This window comes from Rhipicephalus microplus, chromosome X (genome assembly GCF_043290135.1).
Source record: "Rhipicephalus microplus isolate Deutch F79 chromosome X, USDA_Rmic, whole genome shotgun sequence".
NCBI lineage: Eukaryota > Metazoa > Arthropoda > Arachnida > Ixodida > Ixodidae > Rhipicephalus > Rhipicephalus microplus.
Genome location: NC_134710.1, coordinates 138072415 through 138093534, shown reverse-complemented (window position 1 = coordinate 138093534; position 21120 = coordinate 138072415). Strand labels below are relative to the sequence as shown.

Here is a 21120-nt window from a genome sequence, read left to right as displayed (position 1 = left end):
CATGCACTTTCTTGTGTTTTTTTGTCCTTTTTATGCACTGATCGTGATGAGACAGTTCATATTACAAAGTTTGTTTTTATAACTGCAACGAAGAAAGTTGCTGAACTATTGCCAAGACTCCTAGCAAGCATGTTACGAAGCATTTAAAAAAGCAGCCACTCTTGGTCATACCATGATTTAGCACAGCATAGCAGCCCTAAATAAAACAAGGGTGTTCAAGGGTAAAAAGTAGCTTACTTGTGATGACGACGTGCGCACCATGGCAGTGGCCTTCTCAATCGGCTTCCCTAAGCTGGTTGCAACGACCGAGATAGGGCCCGTCGGCATGGCAGCACGAGTGGTTACTTTGCTTGGGAGAACACTTGCTGGTACAGGTATGTTGCTGGGCACTACTCCAACGGAGCTGTAGCTGCGAAATTTCAGAAAACACACCTTGAAGACAAACACTAGGTTAAATAAATCTGAAGAAATTCCTCACACGCAAGTTATGAGACTGGCCTATAAAAGTGCCGGGAAAGTTCTTAGACATCAGCGATCATACTGCTGCTCAATATTTATCATATTGTGTGCATACGTATGAGTAATCAAGAGATTAAATATGTTGACTGCACGACACCAGGTAGCCCCTTCCCAAACATAGCACATAAAGAATGTGCTGAATGTTGCTTTTGCCGACACAAGACAACACAAGTAGCTTGTCTACAACTCTTCTATAACAACCACCATAACCCTTACATCGAGATATTCCCACAACATATTGTAACCTATTTTCATGCCGAACAAAAATATTAATTTTTTTCATAACTAAATAGCAACAACTTGAGAATATTGTCATAGACATACAAAAGCAAACCTGCCAAAAGAAAACTGGCCTGCATTTTTTTAAATAGTTTTTCACGGCTGCAGAAAATTCACAAACAGTGATGCACGAGGGCTAGAAAAGTTCTTAGACATCAACGATCTTATTGATTGATTGATTTGTGGGGTTTAACGTCCCAAAACCACCATTTGATTATGAGAGACGCCGTAGTGGAGGGCTCCGGAAATTTTGACCACCTGGGGTTCTTTAACGTGCACCCAAATTTGAGTACACGGGCCTACAACATTTCCGCCTCCATCGGAAATGCAGCCGCCGCAGCCGGGAATCGAACCCGCGACCTGCGGGTCAGCAGCCGAGTATATTAGCCACTAGACCACCGCGGCGGGGCATCAATCAACGATCTTATTGATGCTCATTATTTATCATATGGTGTGTGCACGGATGAGTAATTAAGAGATGAAATATGCTGTGCTGTATGACACCAGGTAGCTCTTTCTCAAACTTTGCACGCTTTTCCGCAAGACACCATATACTGAAGTGAGAGGGACTCAAGTGTACCTCTATTTTATTACTTTTTTTCACAGTGGGGTTAGGGGTGTGTTTTGGGAGAACTATAGCCATGCCCATACTATCAAGAGCAGTTCTCAAAAGTTAGGAGTCCCCTAGGCAAATTGGGAGCGATGGCAGGCATGCAAAGAAACACAGTGAAGTTATTTCATTGGTGCATCAAAAAACAAAGCATCTGGAAAACGCCACAATAACAAACAATTCCCATAGAAAACTAGCACCACTTAGCTCTCGGCTAGTATTTTTTTTAACCTGGCACCAAATTTAGAAACTCGAGATGTTTGTGTTGTTTGAGAGTCATGCATGGGGGCACTTATAACAGATTGTTATTGAAGAAGATTGCTTACAAGATATCTTAATTTGGTTTCAAAACAGGGGTACATGCTCACCCAAGTATTCAGGTCCAATTGATATTTTCTGTGGTTTGACGTAAACAGGGGCACCCACCAGATGCCAAGCAAGTATTGTCAACGCCCGATAACATTTACGGGGTGCACAGAATACCCTGACTGGCTCCGAGCGAGGACTATTTTTCGTCACCCCACTAGCTCTTTTGACGGGCTGCTTTTTCTGCTTACACAAGGTGCTTTTTCTGCTTACACAAGGAATGCTTTTCTTTTTTCTGAGGGGGACATGCTCAAAGCACCCACATTGTCTCATTCTTCACTGCCCGCGAGTCTCCCTATTTTAAAACATCTTGTTCAGAGTCATCGAAGCTTGAGTGCACGTAGTCTTTGGCGCTCCGCTGTAAGGCACTAGTTTCTTATGATCTTTAGCTGGATGCTCGGCCTGTAAATTGTGGCTGAATAAAAGTCTATTACTACTACCAGTAGGTGGGTGCTTCAAACTGATGAAAGATGACTGAATTATCAATGCTATCATGAATTATATGATGCGTTAAAGCATTTATAATTCAATTTTGGCATTACAAGATGCAAAGCTAAAAATTATAGTAAAAAAGTCACAAACGAACGTTTCACTGTCAGGGGTCCTTTATCACCATGCCCTAGTTACAGCTAAATGAGTTATGAGAACACCAGCAATGTAGAGATAATTACACAGCAGAAAGTGCAAACATTGCAGGAAACACATTCTTACAAAAACATACACTGTACATGTACACAAGTGCTAACCCTGGTATGGCTGCCATGATACTGGGTGTTGGTGGCTCTGGTGCTAGCAGGGCCCCTGAACCAACCAATGAGCCCCTGGGTCGTATCGTGAAGGTTGTGCCCATAGCCGAGTAGCTGGTGGTGACACTCAGCTGCCGCGTCTCTTTCACTGTGGCTCCAGCTCGTTCCGTGAGAACACACGGATTTGAGGCACCACTCAACCGCACCACCTTGCTGCTCTGTGGCTCCAAGGCTGGCTTGTACGAGTCTAAAGAATGCAGAAAACGTCACCGCATCTTGTTTAACACTATTTTCAACTTTATCCAATAGAGACCCATTACATATCCGTGAACCCGAGATAGGTGAAGAGTAATCATCACATGCCTTCAAGTCACTGCAGTCGATCATAAAGTACAGTTGATTAACTTAACACTAAATTACCCTTGCTGCATTAAGTAAGAAAATAGCTGTAAGTAAAAAAAAAATGAAATGCAGACACAAATGACAAAAATTAACTCCTTAAGTGCTCAATTTTTTTTTTGGTTTTCCGACCAAAAGTGCCTATGTTTTGTTTTTTTTTTTTATTGCCGATTTCGAATCTCGTACTACTAAAAGGAAGTTAGCCAATGTTGAAAAAATACTTATATCACATACTTAGCCAAATCAACACAATAAAGTTTACCTCTGAACAATGCATAAGAAACCAGCAACCTACTGCTAATAAAAATATAAACCTTATAAAGAAAACAGGTGCAGGCACCACATTTTTCTCCACTTGTGTAGGCTAAGCCCCTTAGGGCTATTTCACTCTGGAAGCTTCGAGACTGTGTGGAAAATTTGAAAACACGAAATAATGCGAAACGACTTCACTGGTGACCATTCACTATGTTCCCTTCCGAGCTGTCTACATCATCACCGGAGGAGCTGCTCAATTCACAGTCATCGCCGTCTTCACTTCCAGACACAAGATAAATATCTATATTCGAATCATCAAGACTCAAGATGACAAAGAACACTGAAAGCTTCTTTTTCATGTTGGCGAGCCAGCTATGCATAGGTCGCTGCCACCACAGGCCATCTTTTTATACCAAAACCGTGCCCCTGCCGCAAAGAAAAAACTATATTGTCGAGTAAATGCTGCCATCTAGAGGAGAACACGCAATCTAAGCCATAGACGAGCGCTTATCGTCCTGAACACTATGGGGAAGTGTCTATACCACTAGGAGGAGCTCTGCTTGTCCAAAGCAGAGCTCTTAGGAGGTTAATTGACGAAACTTCATATGTTCATCTGTATGCCATGATCAAATGATGACTATGAAATAAAGCAGAAATATCATTACAATGCTGTACATGCAACAGCAAGTGCAAAATTTGCTTCTAGCATGCCTTACAGAGATGACATGTTTCAACAGTAGACATGATGCTTAGTAAACTGTAGAGCTGTGTTTTTCAGATATTTAGCTGTAATAGAACTATCTGCATGCTTAGAAGTCAATTGGATGTGCCCCTCAGGGATAACTGCATATTACAATCTATCAATAGCCTACAATCGATGCTTTGAATTGCTGCTTTCAAGACATTCAGTGGCATTCATGGACGAACTGTACCATCTCTCATGAAGGAAAACTATAGTTTTCTGCTCAATGTAGTTTTGCTTTTCTTCTATGTGGCCTTGATTTTCGTATGCACTCGGAAACTGTGCAATTGTCCAAGGGGAGAGCAAACATAACTGCCACCAGATGTGGCACGTATGTGCACTTCGAAACATTGCAGATATTGACATTCCAGTGTTTTCAGCTGATCTTATCAATTTACTGAACAGCATATAGTCTGAGGATGCTGCTTTTTCACCGGACTTTGATTCTGAGAGCAACTTTGAAAATTAGCAAGCAGGGGCATTATGATGAATTTACCAGTGCACTTAGCTACAGTATGCAAAAGGGATTGCACTGACAATACGGCAAGCTATGCCCGTGATGTTATCTGTTGTGAGTCTTCATCTTCAGTGTTTTGAAGATGAAAAAGTTGCACATAGAAGAACCTTTACTAAAATATCACTGAAGTACATTTCTTTCATGCAGTTAACACATTTTATCACCAAGGTTGTTATTTAACAGTGATGTATTTATTAATGGTAAAGATTCCTCACACATTTTGAGTTTGTCTAGTGATAATAACAATGGTCCACCCAAATTACTAAAGTGACAAGCCATGAGCGGTGGATAATTAGAGTAGCATAGAATTGAGCAAAATACTGGCCCAGTATTATAAAAAATGATACAAAGATGCATGGCAGTACACACACAAAAAAATTTCTTCTGGTTTTAGTGATGGGTAATATCAACTGAAAGCAAGCTTTTTTTTGTTTCTTGACATAGCTGTCAACATTGCACTGTATGTGCACAAAGTCATATTTTTAAAGAGAAGCTGAAGTCATTTCAGAATTCAATAAAACTTCGTGGTTCACAAGGACCAATATTATTGCAGACGATGTAATTTTTTCCACAATTTTTGCAGCAGGAGCTTTAGAACATGCAAAAGAAGAGTCTACCTACACAAACAAGCTGAAAGTGTGGGTGTGGAAATGAATAACAGAGACAAGTCATCTTCGGTTTCATAGGCGGAGCTGCACTTCACTATGATGAAAGGCTCTTGCCACTCACTGATCCAAACTAACTTTGAGAGCACTGTCTATGTACCAGAAGTTCATATGAGAATAGACAAATTCCACCGGACTTGCGTCATGAAAATGTGGTGGCGCTGTCTTGGTAGGCAAAAGACGCTCTGCCTACCGCAGTTTCTGCTGGGTTTTCAATGGTGCATTGGGTGTTCTCACTCAAGAAACGAGAAAAAAAAAAACGGTATGCCGACGAGCTGCATTGCCGTTGGATGAGTGTTGTGTCTCGCAACTTAGTTTTGTTGATTGGCGCACATCGCAGCCTTCAGCGCTTATGGCTTTCACAACCTTTATGGCGTCTCACAACGTCGTTTTGTTGGTGCACATTACAGCCCTCAGCGCTTATGACGGAAGTTACGTGAGGACGTTGCTATAATTTTACCAATAATGTCAACATCGGCCTACCTATGTATACAAACATGGAATGGGTCTATAGGCACAATGAAAATTGTGCAGTTGGATTATGATACCTGACATAACGACAAACAGCTGAGCACAATATGAACAAGCATCTCTTGTATCTCCTTTTTTAGCCTACATGACTAGTTCCAGCTGCATGCTGTTGACTGGGCTAACTGCGGAGACCACATTTCAGCAGCGCTGCTCTCGCCGACGACACGGCATGGTGAAAATGACATCACCGTATTTGCTCAGTGTCTCAAGGTGCCCTGCGGTTGCTGCTACTCTTCTATGCCAAAAAATGTTATTTACATTTTTTTTAGAATATAGGCGGGAACAAACTGAAATTATACTTTCCAAAGTTGTTGTTTTTTAATGCTTCAGCTTCCTTTTAACTAAACAACAATATGACTAGAAAATTAAACTTAATTATTTGTAGTTACACCTAATATACCCAAAGCCAACCAACTAGAAACTACTCCTCTGAAAACTTACTGCAGAAAATTTATTCTCACTTTGGCGTTAATATTAAGTCGACAAAACAAACAAAGCCAGCATGGAGCTGCTTGCAACATTTATTATTTATTTCAGAAAAAAGGAATTGACAAAAACGCACATATTTGTGGACTAAACACATGCAGACAGCACAGCTGATGTAAGTGAAAAAATATTGTGACAACAAAATAAGCAGGCTTTCATTGCTCATAAGCGTGGTTATACACCATCTTTTTTCGAAATCAAAGCGACTTTTTTTTACCATGTTAATGAAAATCCTGACCATAACACCAGCACAAGAAGTGTCTGCATCACTAAAAGAGAGTTAATGCGAGCCAGTTGGTATGTATTCATAGTTAGAAACAAAAACAAGGCCAGCGCTGGTCTTGGCTGAATTATTGTCAGTGTTTACTTCGCACTGTTCTTACCTATGGCCTATATCTCACTTTTATTCGTGAATGCTTCCCTATAAAAATTTTCCCATTTAGTGTAAATGAAAGCAGCCAAACACAGAGCTCAAGCTAAACATTAGTGTGAACAGCTTTGGATACATCTACCTAATTACTAAAACTGACAATACATGAGTAGAAAATATTTTAATAAACCAGACATAAGCCCAATGTTTTCCTCATTAAAGCTTAACTGTAAAATGAATGTGAGAAATGACCTGGACAACATAAACAGAGTGATGAAGACAAAATACCAAAAAAACAGTGGAAGATGTCGAGAACTAAAACTGACGGGACATGCACAAGCTATCACCTGAAATTCAATCACAGAAAATGTTGCCTTTTTAAGCACACTCGGCAGCAGCACTGAAATTATTATTCAGGAAAACAAAACCAAGATGAAAGAGCATAACTTAAGGATTGTTTACTAATCCCACAAAGTGCTATGCAAATAAAAATAAAAGAGGCTTGAGCACAGGGGCTTTGGAAGCTGTGAAGGGATGTGGTGCTTGAGCCCCGCCCATAACACTTGAGAATGAAGGGGTTTTTAGCTACTTCTTTCTCCAACTTACAGCCTCCATTATTCTTATGCCGGAAAGACATAGTATCTATGCCAACTGCCTAACTGCTGCACTGAGGAACATTGCATACTTATACTGGAAGCACAGCAAGAGTTCTTATTTGTACACTTCCCATGCTGAACATTCATTTATTCTATCTCATTTACTGTGAACACAGAGCTATTATGTTTAAATAATCTATAACTCTAAATATCCCACAGCCTAAAGGAATTAAATTTTGTTCCTGAATCAATGTTCCATGTTTTTCTTCACAATCATCTAAATCACACTAAGTAGGACCCCCCTCACATCCTCTCCCGTCTCAATCATTCTGTTGACCACAGGATACCATGCATAAAATAATGTCAGACATGCCTGCCAGCCAACTCCACCCATCCTTCCAAGTCATGCAATGTTGTGCCCTACCCTCCTCTACCAGACGACACTCCCGAGAAACAAAAAAGCTTCTGGTACCCACAGACTGGTAACGATGAGTTTTTATTTCTGCTAAACTACTGTTTTAACCTGTTATGTTTTACTTCCTGTTACTTCGAGCTATAGTAGCCCATTTTCAATGACAGCCGATTAGATATGAACTTGCGTGCTAGAAGTAAGCAAACCAACCCATACCTCGTAAAATGTTTTCAGCTCAACCTTGCCTCCTCCTGTTCGAACACATCCAAAGCCTCTGCCCCAACAAAGAATAAATGCTGATGCAGCTGTCACATGGTATGATAAGCCCCAATGCGCTCCCATGATATCTCGTCATTAGCTGCTTCTATGAATTGTGTCTGATGGAACATTATATGGCAGTAACATTTTTTATGATATGTGGTCGTTTGTTCTCAACTGTTAATATTTAGCTGGTGTGTCTTAAGCAAGCTTAAGAGAGAATGTTTTGTATCAATGAACTTCAGTTTGTAGGTCGCATGTCCTGTCAGTTTGAGCTTTCATATTTACTGTTTGTAATTTCATGTGAATGACAAACAGGCTCAAATCCAGATGCTGCAAGACCAGAGAAATGAATATGGGTGATGCATACCCTCAAGGGGCGCAGGGAACGGATTGTCCTTGGGTGGAGTGCGTGACACTAAAGTGAAAAAGAAATAAGGAAATACCTCAGTGCACAAGTGACCATGATAAATTTCTACATAAAAAAAAAGCGATCACTTGCAAACTAAAGAAGCTCATTTGAGTACATGCTGGCCAAAGCATATTTCATGGGTGCTATCACAAAGGCAGCAATTGAAAAAGGCTTTCAAGGTGCATTCATTACACTAATTAAAGTTCATAGTAACAAAAGATATTTAACTCATTGTCAAGACTTCTTCATTCTGCACAGTTTTTATATTTTCTCTACTCCATCATACCAGAATGTAACCTACAACATTGAGGAACAGACACTTTACTAATGGAGGAACTTTTAAAAAATGATTATTTTGGTAGGTTAGCTTTAACTCAAAGTGATGTCATTAATATGCAACATTGCACACACTACAGAACAAACTACTACAACACAAAACACACGACATGCACTCATGCAAAACGAACAAAAAAATAAAATGAATACATATGCACAGGCTTACTATCATGCACATCTACATGCACACAATGGTGCAAGTGGGGGAAAGGAACATAAATTGGGGTCCAGATTTCTGCCCTACAAATTTTTATGCAGGCATATGCATAAATTTCTTGCATATACCTTTTGTACCAGTTTTCGTACTATTGAATCTAGGTGACACACTAAAAAAGTAACTGTCACCACCCATAAAAAAGAAAATCCTGGTAACATGTCCGCTGTCTCCCTATCAACAAGACTAGTGAAAAAAAATAGTTGTAAGCATATGTAAATGAGATCCCACTAGAGCACGGCACTAACTTACTATTCAAAACGACAACAATTGAACCTCGAACGTTTGTTCCACTTTTCAAATCTTTCTATCATACAGTTTTCAGTTTTTTTTTTTTTTAACTTGAATCTGGTAGGCCATAAGAATTTCCTGTCTGGCATGTATAAAATGTTTCGTATCCCTTAAGATCTTGATATAATCATGTTTTGTAACTCAAGTTTCTCAACTGCATAAGTGCATGCTCCAAAAAAGAAAGGGAAAAAAATAACACATAAATAAAGACAAAATACACTTACATGTACAACGAAAGATAAATATTTAGATAACACACTGTTTGTGAACAGTTCTATGTCTTCTTGCCACTTTTTTATGTGTAGCTCTTTTATGCCAAGGATGAAACTATACAAAAATCCTGCCACTTTGAACTGAAATTATTCTTTTCTACTCGATTTTCCCCCCTTCCACTTTGGTAGCTAGTTCAAACATTAAAGCCTGCCTTTCTTCTCTTTCCAGGGAACTCATTGCACTATTTTTATCACGCATATGAACTAATAAGCAAGCCTTACTTTTTCTGCATTTACTGCATTATCGAAGCGCCTCGAATATTCATGAAATGCTCTAACATTAATTTGCATAGTATAAGGGTGAAAGTGGAAGTGTTTTGGAGCAGCTCAGGGAGTAGGAATAATGCTGTTTGGGAGCAACTTTGGCACAGTAAAAGGGGAGTTTTGTAGCTAGTTCAAAGCACCAAAAGGTGTGTTTAGAGTAATGCAAGTTAGTTTTGAAGCAGCTTTCTAGAGTCAAATATCATCGTCAATTAATTACATTTCTGGGGGGGAAAATCCAATTTTGTTCCCTAAATATTCAGCAGTAATGAGCATACCAGACTTATCACCCTTAAGTGCATGCATGTGTTCCCATCCTTAAACATCACAGCTAACAGAGAACTCAAAAAAAAAAAAACAAGAGACAAGCAATTATTATCTATTGTTTTCATGAACACTTAATAAATGCAGCACATTCCGCTTGGCAGAAGTTCGTTATCCACATGCTAATTAAACACACTACTCTGCTCATCTCTGCTTAGCCTGGAGCGGGATGAGCAATTCACACAGCAAATTCGTCCAACAGAGACGGCATGGGCAGCATAGGCGCCGCATTGCATGCAACTAACCAGGAGATGATCAAGTCCATGTGACTGCTCCATGTTTCAATGAAACTGTCAGTTGTCGATTTGTGTCAGATAGTGGTAGAGAAGTGCACATATGTATCACAAGAAGCCGATGGTGTTCAATCTGTCGCAATCTCAGTTGCTGCGTATTTCAGACCCTGTAAAGGTTTGACCACACGTACCCGTCGCAGCGCATCGGCACGTCGATTTTTTACGCAGCTTCGCGCCCTCGTCCAATGGAGAGTGAGGGCGCACTACTTCGCGTAGCTGCATGCTCTCACTCCTCAAAGGTAGAGGATGCGGCACCGTGTCAAGAAAGCAATGCGCTAATGCTCTGCAATGGGTGCATCTTGGTCAAGCCATAATAGTTTCAAAATTCTCCTTGGCGTCGCCACTGTGCACTATAAAACAATCGTGTGAGAGTGCCAGCCTAGTATCTTGTCTGCATTTTGGCGAAAAGGAAGAAACTACATACTTTCTTGTGGGCACTTTGGACAACATTTGCTGCGGTGGTGTATTTCTTTGTTGGTAGCAAAAGTGCACGTCAGGAGATGCATATATGTACTTGTAAAGGCACACTGCCGTTCAGGGCAAGATCATGTCATGTTCGCTGTTGGTACAAATTATTACGGTTTTACTGTATTACTAGATCATTTACAGTTACTCATGTTGAAGCCAGTACTTTAGTGGGGAAACGACGACGATAACAGCTACAAGATAAGCACTAACAGGCCCCATGAATGAACCAAATGGCAACGTGGCTGAACACTGAATATACATGCGGCCGCATACTTTGCGCAGCCAAAGCTCAGTGATGCTTGGTCAATGTTAATAATTGTCTAGATTTAACGGTTTACACTTCTCAATGACAATTATTGTGGAAACTGCCAGTTATGCACAGACTGCCGCAGTAGGTCAAGTATTGGCACAGAATAGCGCAGCACTTCCACCCATGATGGTAGAACATGATCTGTAAGCTGGTGTCATTTATACACAGGCATAATTTGAACAAACAAGACATGCTCACTAGACATTATGAAAAAATGTTTGTCATTAAGTTGCGTCATGGTCTACAACCGCATTAAAATTTTTTTAAGCTATATTTGCTCTTGTGCACAAAACAAAAAAAGCTTTACAACTATCTTATGGAGGAGGGGGAACATAAGCTGGCTCTACCGCGGTGCAAAAATTTTACATGGTGAAGCATATGAAAAATCAGGAGTAACACCCAAAGGCCATGTTTCCCCGCAAGGTCATTAATGTTCCTAGTAGGCAGTCTAACCTTGGTGCAGTAGCGTTGAACGTTGTCCCACCTGAAAGCAAATCCTGCAAATTTCTGTTTCATTTGTGTATTTCAGTGTAATGATGACCCCTATGTTCTACCAAGATGCCAAGATGCCAATCATTTTAAAATCAAGATTTTTTTTCTTCCTAAAGTAAATATTTCAACTTCAATTCTGGGATGCAGGCAGGTACTGAATGCTTGATCACTAACATTATACAATACGCTCACAGTGGTGACATGTCCTCAATTGAAACTCTGCTTATCTGCTTCCTGTAAGACTGGCGATTCCGACCAAATACCATAAGGGCATAACAAAATAACTTTAGAAACACGTATTTCACACAAATAGTGGCTGTCTATTGGCCACTTCAAGTATCATTGGGAGTGTATGACTTAATAAAAAATTTAGCAAAGTTTCTTTTAGATTTTAAACAAATTAAATAAACTTGAATGATGAAATGCACACTATAGAATGGTAAGTGCATTGCACCTCCTGTTTCGAGTCTAGTTCTTTAACACAATTGCAACTGTCCAACATAATTTCCGAGCTATAGAGTACATCGCAATTCATTGCCCTTATTCACACAACACTATTCACTCGACTCCTGCGGGGAAGTTCAAGATGCTTACAAAACTGATGTTGCATGTTGTGCTCTGAATATTGGCAGTCATGCTCTACCATTTTACTCAGCAGCCTTATTTACATAGCCTTGCCATTAGTGCTGTTGTTGTTCACCAAATAAGATCATTTCAAAAGCTCACAGGTCGGTATACCACACTTAAGCAACTAATGTGAAAGCAATACCAGAATCAGCACTCTTTATTTTGTGTTGACATGATTAACAAAATGATTGATTGATATGTGGGGTTTAACGTCCCAAAACCACCATATGATTATGAGAGGCGCCGTAGTGGAGGGCTCCGGAAATTTCGACCATTTGAGGTTCTTTAACGTGCACCCAAACCTGAGCACACGGGCCTACAACATTTCCGCCTCCATCGGAAATGCAGCCTCCGCAGCCGGGATTTAATCCCGCGACCTGCGGGTCAGCAGCCAAGTACCTTAGCCACTAGCCCACCGCGGCGGGGCGTGATTAACAAAAGAGAGTGAGGGTGCCATATCATGCTATCACATTAAATGTGCCAACCAAGCGATTGTAACATGCTGATCAATACTTCAAATATTTTATCCCAGTAAACACATGATGTTTGGAAGATGTCTAAGCCACAGATATTGGCACAAAGGACATTCAAAGGCTAGTAATGCTACTAGAACATCTGATGATGTGGTCCTCTTCACTTTTTCTTTAATAACATCTCTCTTGCTTCATGATTCTCTGTTTTACATGCATTTTTATTTTTAAACATCTCAATCATTGAGATGTTAGCATACAAAAAAATGCTAAAATGAGAAATTCCATATAATGTATCAAACAACAACAACAATGAAAAATAAAGCAGATTCACTCTACAGTAAGTTTTTTTTTTTTTTTTAAAGCTGGGCGACTTTGTGCTGGCTAAGACTACCATTGTTCTAGCAGAAGTGATCAGATCAAGTGATCAGTCAATAAGACACATCATAGGATGACATAGAGCATGATTTCTATTGCACTCCCTTCATTCTACTGTAACTTCTTTATTGAACTGCCCAGCATATCACGTGCAAAAGTTTGCATGCATTAGTGCATGGCTACAATTACTATTTGGTAGCATAGGAAGACTACCGATGGCCTCTCCTACCAGCCTGAGAAACTCATGTGAAAGGATCCCAAGATATATAAATGCATGTTTTAAAAGTTTATAAGAGTAACGAAAAGTGGAATAAAGTGAAGGGGCTGGACAGCTGAAGAGCCTGCCTTTCATTACTCAACTGAAAAGGAAGTCAACAAAACCGCAGGAAAAGTTACTTTTTGCAATCCTAGAGATTTATGTACCCAAACCAAGATCTGATTACGAGGTATATAGTGGTGAGGACCAGTCTTCAATTTTCACGATCTATGGTGCAGTAGGGACCATGGTCTAATTTGCACTACATAAAGTTCTTCAATTTCAACCTAACTATAAGTATATATAAGCTCTTTCTTCTGCCTTTTTGTTGCGACTAAGACAGAACTGGTTAATCAGAGCTTAGAATGGTATTTGTGGTAATGCATGCAATGATACGTGTAGTCTGCTCATAGTGCATAAGCACAGTTGATGACACCAATTGCTGTCAGCATAGTTATTATATAACCAAGAAGTACCATTGACCACATTCTCAAATGATGGCACAATAAGAAAATTGCCATGTAATGAAAACTAAAAAAAAGCAGCACCAGCTTACAATAAAAAATTATGACGGAAACTGCACAAAAAGAAAGTAGAGACCAGAACGGCACACACACAAGAGCAAACTGGCAAATGAAAGTCGATAGGAAGAAACACACATGACAAACATTGCACAAAAAAATACAACGACCGCTAACCATAGGTTGCTGGTTAGTCTATCTCAAGTTCATGCAACATGTCACCTGTCTAACAACATGTCTAGTATACCCGATGGGTGAACAATAAATATGTCACCATATTTATGACCTTTTTTATAGGGTGTGAGAAGGTATTTATATATGGAATTCAGGTGACAGGCATAGGCCTATCAATGGCTACCCTTTTATCAACACCCTTATTTTCTTGCTTTAGCTTCTTCATCAAACTTTCACGAAGAGAGGCCAAATTTAGGATTGTGCAAAAAATATTAGAGACATTTATTTATTCATAAGTATGGTCCATCAGTTATGGTACGTGAACTTGTGATTAGAGCACTGCACGGGCCCGGGCCAGCCAGAAAGCCCGGAACGGGTAAGGAATTGTTGGATCGGGCCAGGGCCAGGCTTGGGCCCATCAGCTTCGGGCCTGGGTCGGGCTTGGGCCTGAGTCGGGCCGGTTCGAGGCTCGGGTCTTATACATATCGGTATAAATGTCATGTTGTTTAGCAGTGTTGTTTTAGAGGGTAGAACATCCTGAAGCGGCCCAGATTATGTGACATGCTGTAGTTGAGGGCCTGAGTCAAACCTGTTTGAGGCCCGGGTCTTATACCTATCAGTATAATGTCACGCTATTTAGCTGTGTAGTTTTAGAGGGTTGAAGATCCTGAAGCAACCCAGATTATGTGAGATGCCGTAGTTTAGGGCTCCGGGTAATTCAGACCAGCTCGAGTGCAGGCATGCGCTGAATTTGGAAAGTACACAAGACGTCTAGCATTTTGTTCCATCAGTATGCTACATTTAACATAAAAAAATTCTCAATACAAGTATTCACCATTATATTGGGTGAAAGATGCTCATGCATAGGGTGCTCAGCTGCTGACCCAAATGTCACGGGTTTGATCCTGGCCGCAGCGGTCGCATTTGGATGGAAAAGAAATGGCAGAGGCCTGTGTACTATGCGATGTCAGCGCACGTTAAAGAACACCAAACGGTCTGAATTTCTGGAACCCTCTACTACGGAGCCTCTCATTATCATATAGTGGTTTTGGACCCCACATATTATTACATTACAATACTACTCATGCATACCATAAGAAAAGTTTTGCACTGCTGCAAGAGCAATTGTGCACTGCCCACATTAGAGTATATAAGATGTGCTCGTTTGCATCTAGGGAAACATTTCGAGTATGTCAATACCCTCGCATGCCTGCTATGCCATTTTACGCCTGCATGACTCCGTAGACTGGTCAACAACACTCGCAAGTCATTAATAGCTGAGGAGCTTCGTGCACTTTTAAGTGCAAAATGCGGAATGACTCTTATCATAGGCGCGCCAATTGATGCAAAGGTTGTCAATTTTTTGTGCTAGCAAGGCAGTTGCAAATATTTATGCATTTGGCGATTAGTTAAAAATGTTTAGCATTTGAGTTGAATGCCCATAATATACAAGTTTTGCCTATTTTTACGGCTACTTTTGTCTTTGTCGTATTTTGCCAGTAATTCAGAAGTGACATAATTTGTCGAAGCGCAAGTGTTCTCGCGGAGCTTAAAAACGTAAAAGTGCTCCCGCGGCAGAAGTTAGAGCTCTAAAGACGTTGATTATTATGATGTTGATTCGCTGCTGTGACCTTTAAAACAGGGAGGTCTATAAACTTGGATGTATTGACACCATTTACCGCATAAATATCCGATGACCCCTGCGACACCCTGAGTTCAGAAATTTTTCATATATTCAGACTTCTTCCCCCAATTTCTGTCGTTCTTGGATATTAACGAGAAAGTAACACTCATCAAAACAGGAGACATGAGCCCTTACTCTAGTAAAAAATTTAACGTACACAAGTTGCACGCGCTTACCGTATTTACTCGCGTAAACCTCGCACTCGCATAATTCTCGCACCCCCCACATCACCCAAGAAAAATACGATTTCTTTTTTTCTCGAGTAATTATCGCACCCCCAAAAACTGCCGCAATAATGTCGTCTGCTCGTTCCAGCCACTGATGATGATAGCGCGCGCCATTTGGCGCCATCTCTTAAGCATCAAGCATACTATTGCACGCAAATTCAATCCAATCCAAGCCAAGCCGAAGAGGCCAGTGCACGTTGCAGTGTGTTTTGTATGCTGTGTCGGTAATCTTGGCACGTTATGGTGTGATACTGAAGCTACACGGCTGCTTCAAGTTGCAAGTGATAGATGACAACGGCACTAAACGACGGCAACAGAGCCGCCGGTAGGCCCTTCGGAGTCTACGAGTTTTGTGATCGCTACTGGTGACGGCAGCTGAAAGTCGCCAAGACACGTTGGGCCTGCCGTGGGCCTAAAACTGAAATTGATGGTAAACTTTATTTCGTCAGAAGGAAACTGCGGACGATTCTGTTAAATAGCCATAAGCCCAATACTGACGTCCTACGCTTACCTTTTGAGGGCTCCTGTTGAGCGACGAACGCTACCATTACGCCCGCAACGCCCACAAGCTTTGCGTATGGTATTCTAATTCTCGACTATTTGCTTGCACTTTTTGTGTCTCAAATAAATATTGCCTTATGTTGAACCTCTGCTTTTATTGTTGAGGTAACTCTTAATTAGTACTTCTCAAAGCTTGCTGTTAGTTGCTGGTATGAGAATCCCGATTTGCGGCCATTTCGGTTTTTTTTTTTTTTTCGCTCGGTACGTTCTCGTGAAAAGTTCTCCCCGCGTAATTCTCGCACCCCCCAACTTAGCATCGCTTTTTCGGCAAAAAAAGTGCGAGGATTATGCGAGTGAATACGGTAACTTATCTCCTTGGTGTCAGCAGAGGTCCAACTTTCTTGCATCGAATAGTTTTGCAAGCTGCATAGTTGCTTTATTAAGGACCTGTGGGGGCCACATACACTGTTTACCCTATATTTGTTTTCCACTTTATGTTTTCTTTGAAATTCAAAAATTAAATTGTGCAGTTAGCACTGCATACATGAGACTCCAATTGTACTTAATATTGTGCTGCAAATATTTTGTTACGGGCGTAATAAACCGAAATTATACAGCATACCAGTGAAAGTTGTGACCCTGAAAGAAGTTCCAAATAACTCACAAAAAAATATCTTGTGTGCAGCAGCATAACTGTCCGAAATGGACCTGACCCGGGCCTGGTATGGGCCATACTTAAAAACAACAGGCTGGGCTAGGGCGGGCCGGACTGAGCTCGGGCCAGTAAAATCGGTCCGTGCAGTGCCCTACTTGAGATACACTGCCTCACCACCAACCTGTAGGTGTTCATGTGTTGCTTTGTAACATGCTGTTGTTTATTTCAGTGTCTTTCTCCCAATAACCTTTCAGTTGCAAGTTTGTGCCCATTTCTTTTGTACAGTTTCAGTCTTAATGGATTACCAGCGTGCACAGTGCTCAGTTCCTCTTAATGATTGTAAAGAATTCATAGAGACAAAGCCTTGAAGTAACGAAAATTTCTGAAAACAATATCATTTCTTTACTGTTGCACTAGTAACATATGTGTTAAGGAGAAGTAAAATGCCTCAGTTTTGACTGTTCTTAATTACAGCTTCTTTTAACAAAAGACGATCTTACGAGTAGCAGCTCCACTTTGCTACAACCTGCATTTTTCTGAATATACTAAAATTCCTTAACACTTTTTAGATGCTTGCTGCGCAAGCACCCTGCCACAGTTGTCTATACATCAATGTGTTTACTGAGACTATTTCATTCTAATATACAGAGTTGAAAATGTGAAATCAACAACAATTAGGAAATAAAAAACAATATCAAATTGCAACTGCATTGCGACACCTAAATTCTCGGAATATTTTGTAAGCATACAAAGAAAAAGCAAAGAAAGTGGATTCATACTTCCATTCTCGACCACAGACTCCAGAGACGCTAAAAAGCAAAATTGAAATGATAATGAACACTAGTACACAAACCTAGACAAAAGGGGTCACCTAAGCAGCTACGTTATTTTCAATACTAAATGTATCTATAGACGATTTTCCGCAGCGACGCCCGCATGCTGCCATGTTTGATCACAAGACCGTAAACTGGCCTTCTCCCAGCCAGTTGCCCAAGCGAACGCATAGGGTCAGCGAAGCGGCCGTGGCCATGAGCATCCGTGCAAATGCGACCACCCGCTTCGATCCAAACTCGCGCTTGCTACTCGCTCAATGTCATTACAACAATAAATAAATGGTGAAATCAGCCACCACTTTGTGTCATCTCACGCTGGGGACAAGACATAAGGTATGTACTGTCTTTACTAAGGAGATTAGCTGTGTTTATTTAGCGATGCCTGATAAGTCTCTCCGAGAATTAGAGAACAAATCTAGAAAACACTGAAAAATACCGAGGAATACACAGCTCTCGAAGCTTCAGGACGTAAATATAAGGAAATAAATGCATTCGTTGCGAACTTACGGACCACACCCCGCAGGACGAGGACATGATCAGATCGAAACGAAAGGAAACTGCACCCATAGGTGCCGCTATGCTGACTTTCCCTATCGTGGCCGTCTTTCTGCCATGGCCTTCTGGAGCCCTGCTAAACATTCGCGTCGCGTCGTCTGCTCGGCGTCTCTATAGTGTATGCTTCGCTTTTACTCCCGTGCACACAGACGCTACAAGGAAGCCAAGCAGATGACGTGAAGCAGTTGTTCAGCAGTGCTGCAGAAAGCCCTAGACAGAAAGACGACGGTAAGGAGACATCCATGGGAGACGACCTTGGTAAGAAGACGTCTATGGCATTGTAGCCCCACCTACATTTGAATGAGCAAACCAGCTGCAGAAAATAGTCTATAGAGCCAGCATTATACACTTACCCTGGTAGCACAAAATGTTGACATGGCGTTGCGACATTGAGAAAGTAGCTTCAACGTTGTGGCAACATAGCGTGCTACTAGGGTAAAGGCCCACATGGAGATAAGAATTCTAAATTTGTGCAAGTGCATGTCCTTGCGCCCACTGACCAAGCAAGCACCAGGCATCATGCATATTGGCAGATACGTGAAACAGAAGAAACATGTACCTGCTCAATGCCATGTCCCACACCAAATGCTTGCTTTGCCAGAGGACATAAAAATGCAGTAAAGCACAAGCTCACAAACCTTGCAAAATGGCATTACCATTGGTACATGCATTCAGCAGTTCACATGGATCAGGTATAACATGTCTTTAAGCTGTTTTTACATAATCTTTACCCCATTTCAGAAATTTTTTACCGTGTTTACTCCCGTAATTCTCACACTCGCATAATTATCGCACCCGCCACATTGCCCAACAAAAATACGATTCCTTTTTTTCCTTAAGTAATTATCGCACCCTGGAAAATTGTCGCAATAATGTTGTCAGCTTGTTCCAGCCACTGATGATGATAGCGTCCGCCATCTGGTGCCATCTACTCAGCATAGAGCGTACTATTATTGCACCGAGATTCAATCCAATCCAAGCCAAAACCGAAGTGACAAGTGGGCGTTGCGGCGTGTTTTGTACATTGTGTTCGTAATGTTGTTACGTTATGGGGCGATACGGAAGCTACACGGCTGCTTTCAAGTTGAAAGTGATTGATCATGCACTAAACAACGGCAACAGGGCCGCCGGTAGGCCCTTCAGAGTTGACAAGTTTTGTGTTCGCTACTAGTGATGGCAGATGAAAGCCACCAAGACGCGCTGGGCTTTCCGTGTGCCTAAGACTGGGATTCATGGTAAACATTATTTCTTCAGAAGGCAACTGCGGACGATTCTGTTAAATGGCCATCAGCACAATACTGACATTCTACGCTTACCTTTTGAGGGCTCCTGTTGAGCAAAGAACGCTACCCCAACGCCCACAAGCTTTGAGTATGGTATTTTAATTGTCGACTATTTACTTGCACTTTTATTGTCTCAAATAAATCTTGCCTTGTGTTGAACCTGTGCTTTTATTGTTGAAGTAAGTTTTAATTAGTACTTCTCAAAGCTTGCTGTTAGTTGCTGGTGTGAGAATCCCGATTTGCAGACAATTCAATATCTTTTTTGGTCTGTAGAATTCTGTGGGAAGTTTTCCCCGCGTAATTCTCGCACCCCCAACTTTGCATCAGTTTCCGCCAAAAAAAAGTGCCAGGATTATGCGAGTAAATACGGTATTCACTAAATGGCTTCTAAACAATTCGATTCGCAGTGTTTTGGCACTATTTAAATAATTACGAAAATTGGAGTACAATAATTGTTGTATGACAGATCTTGGTAACATCAAACGATAAATATTACTAGTCACTTGAACCAACTGTCATGATTATATCTGCAGAAAACTCTTACCTTTTTCTTTCATTATGACCTTTTCCTTCAAGCTATTCTAAAAAAATGAGAATGTTACGACCTTCACGGAGCATTTTACATTTATGCAAATAATAAGGGTACCAGATTACACAGCAGAAGTGTTGCTTGTGGGCGCTGGTGGGAATAACTGAAGGACGCATCTACTGTGGAGAAGTGAGTCCTCTCAACACGTTATTTATACCAAAATACTTATTTTATTCTAGCATGCCTATTACTGAACCATTTAAAGAAAGGTAGTAGTATTGCTGTAAAATGCTCCCTGGACTGCATTTCAACTTCTAGTGTGATCTTAGCTGTTTTGTACATTTAAAAAAAAGCTTTGTGATTTTCCCTTTGTGAAAGGGTGCAAAAACATCATTGCATTGCCTGCCGTGCATATAGAGTATATATATATGGCAGACAATGCTACCAAATAGCATCATCCACATAGTACAACCTTGTTTAGCCTAATGCTTGCTCTCTCTTTTGCCTCTCAAAGCTCATTTTATATGGCATGTTATGTCAACAATAGAGTCACAGTTCGTGCAACTATCGAAGTGAGCTATTAACATATTGTGTTTTTATCTTAAATTATAAGTAAGGACTCGTACAACTAATTGATTGATATGTGGGGTTTAGCGTCCCAAAACCACTATATGATTATGAGAGACGCCGTAGTGGAGGGCTCCGGAAATTTTGACCACCTGGGGTTCTTTAACGTGCACCCAAATCTGAGCACACGGGCCTACAACATTTCCGCCTCCATCGGAAATGCAGCTGCCGCAGCCGGGATTCGAACCCGCGACCTGCAGGTCAGCAGCCGAGTACCTTAGCCACTAGACCACTGCGGCGGGGCAGGACTCGTACAACTATGCCCCCCAAAGCAAATATTTTAGAAATGAGGAAGTGGTGGATATTAACGTGTCCAACCTGTCCTGCTACCACTCCTTTGTTGCTCTCGTGCAGAGCTGTCAGACATCAACCTTAA

General features: G+C 41.0%; 1 protein-coding gene across 4 annotated transcripts in view; it reads right to left on the bottom strand.

Annotated features, from left to right (window-relative positions):
* The window catches only part of kat80 (katanin p80), a 239222-nt gene that overhangs the window by 54488 nt on the left and 163614 nt on the right, over positions 1 to 21120 (bottom strand). For 2 of the 4 annotated variants that reach the window (XM_037427880.2, XM_075877832.1), the window contains exons 12-15: positions 17697 to 17726; positions 8122 to 8169; positions 2521 to 2767; positions 238 to 409 (exon numbers count right to left, since the gene is read on the bottom strand). In XM_037427880.2, coding sequence (XP_037283777.2) covers positions 238 to 409; positions 2521 to 2767; positions 8122 to 8169; positions 17697 to 17726 — 497 coding nt within the window. The remainder of the gene's footprint in view (positions 1 to 237; positions 410 to 2520; positions 2768 to 8121; positions 8170 to 17696; positions 17727 to 21120) is intronic. The other 2 variants (XM_075877833.1, XM_075877834.1) reach the window with 2 other exon arrangements.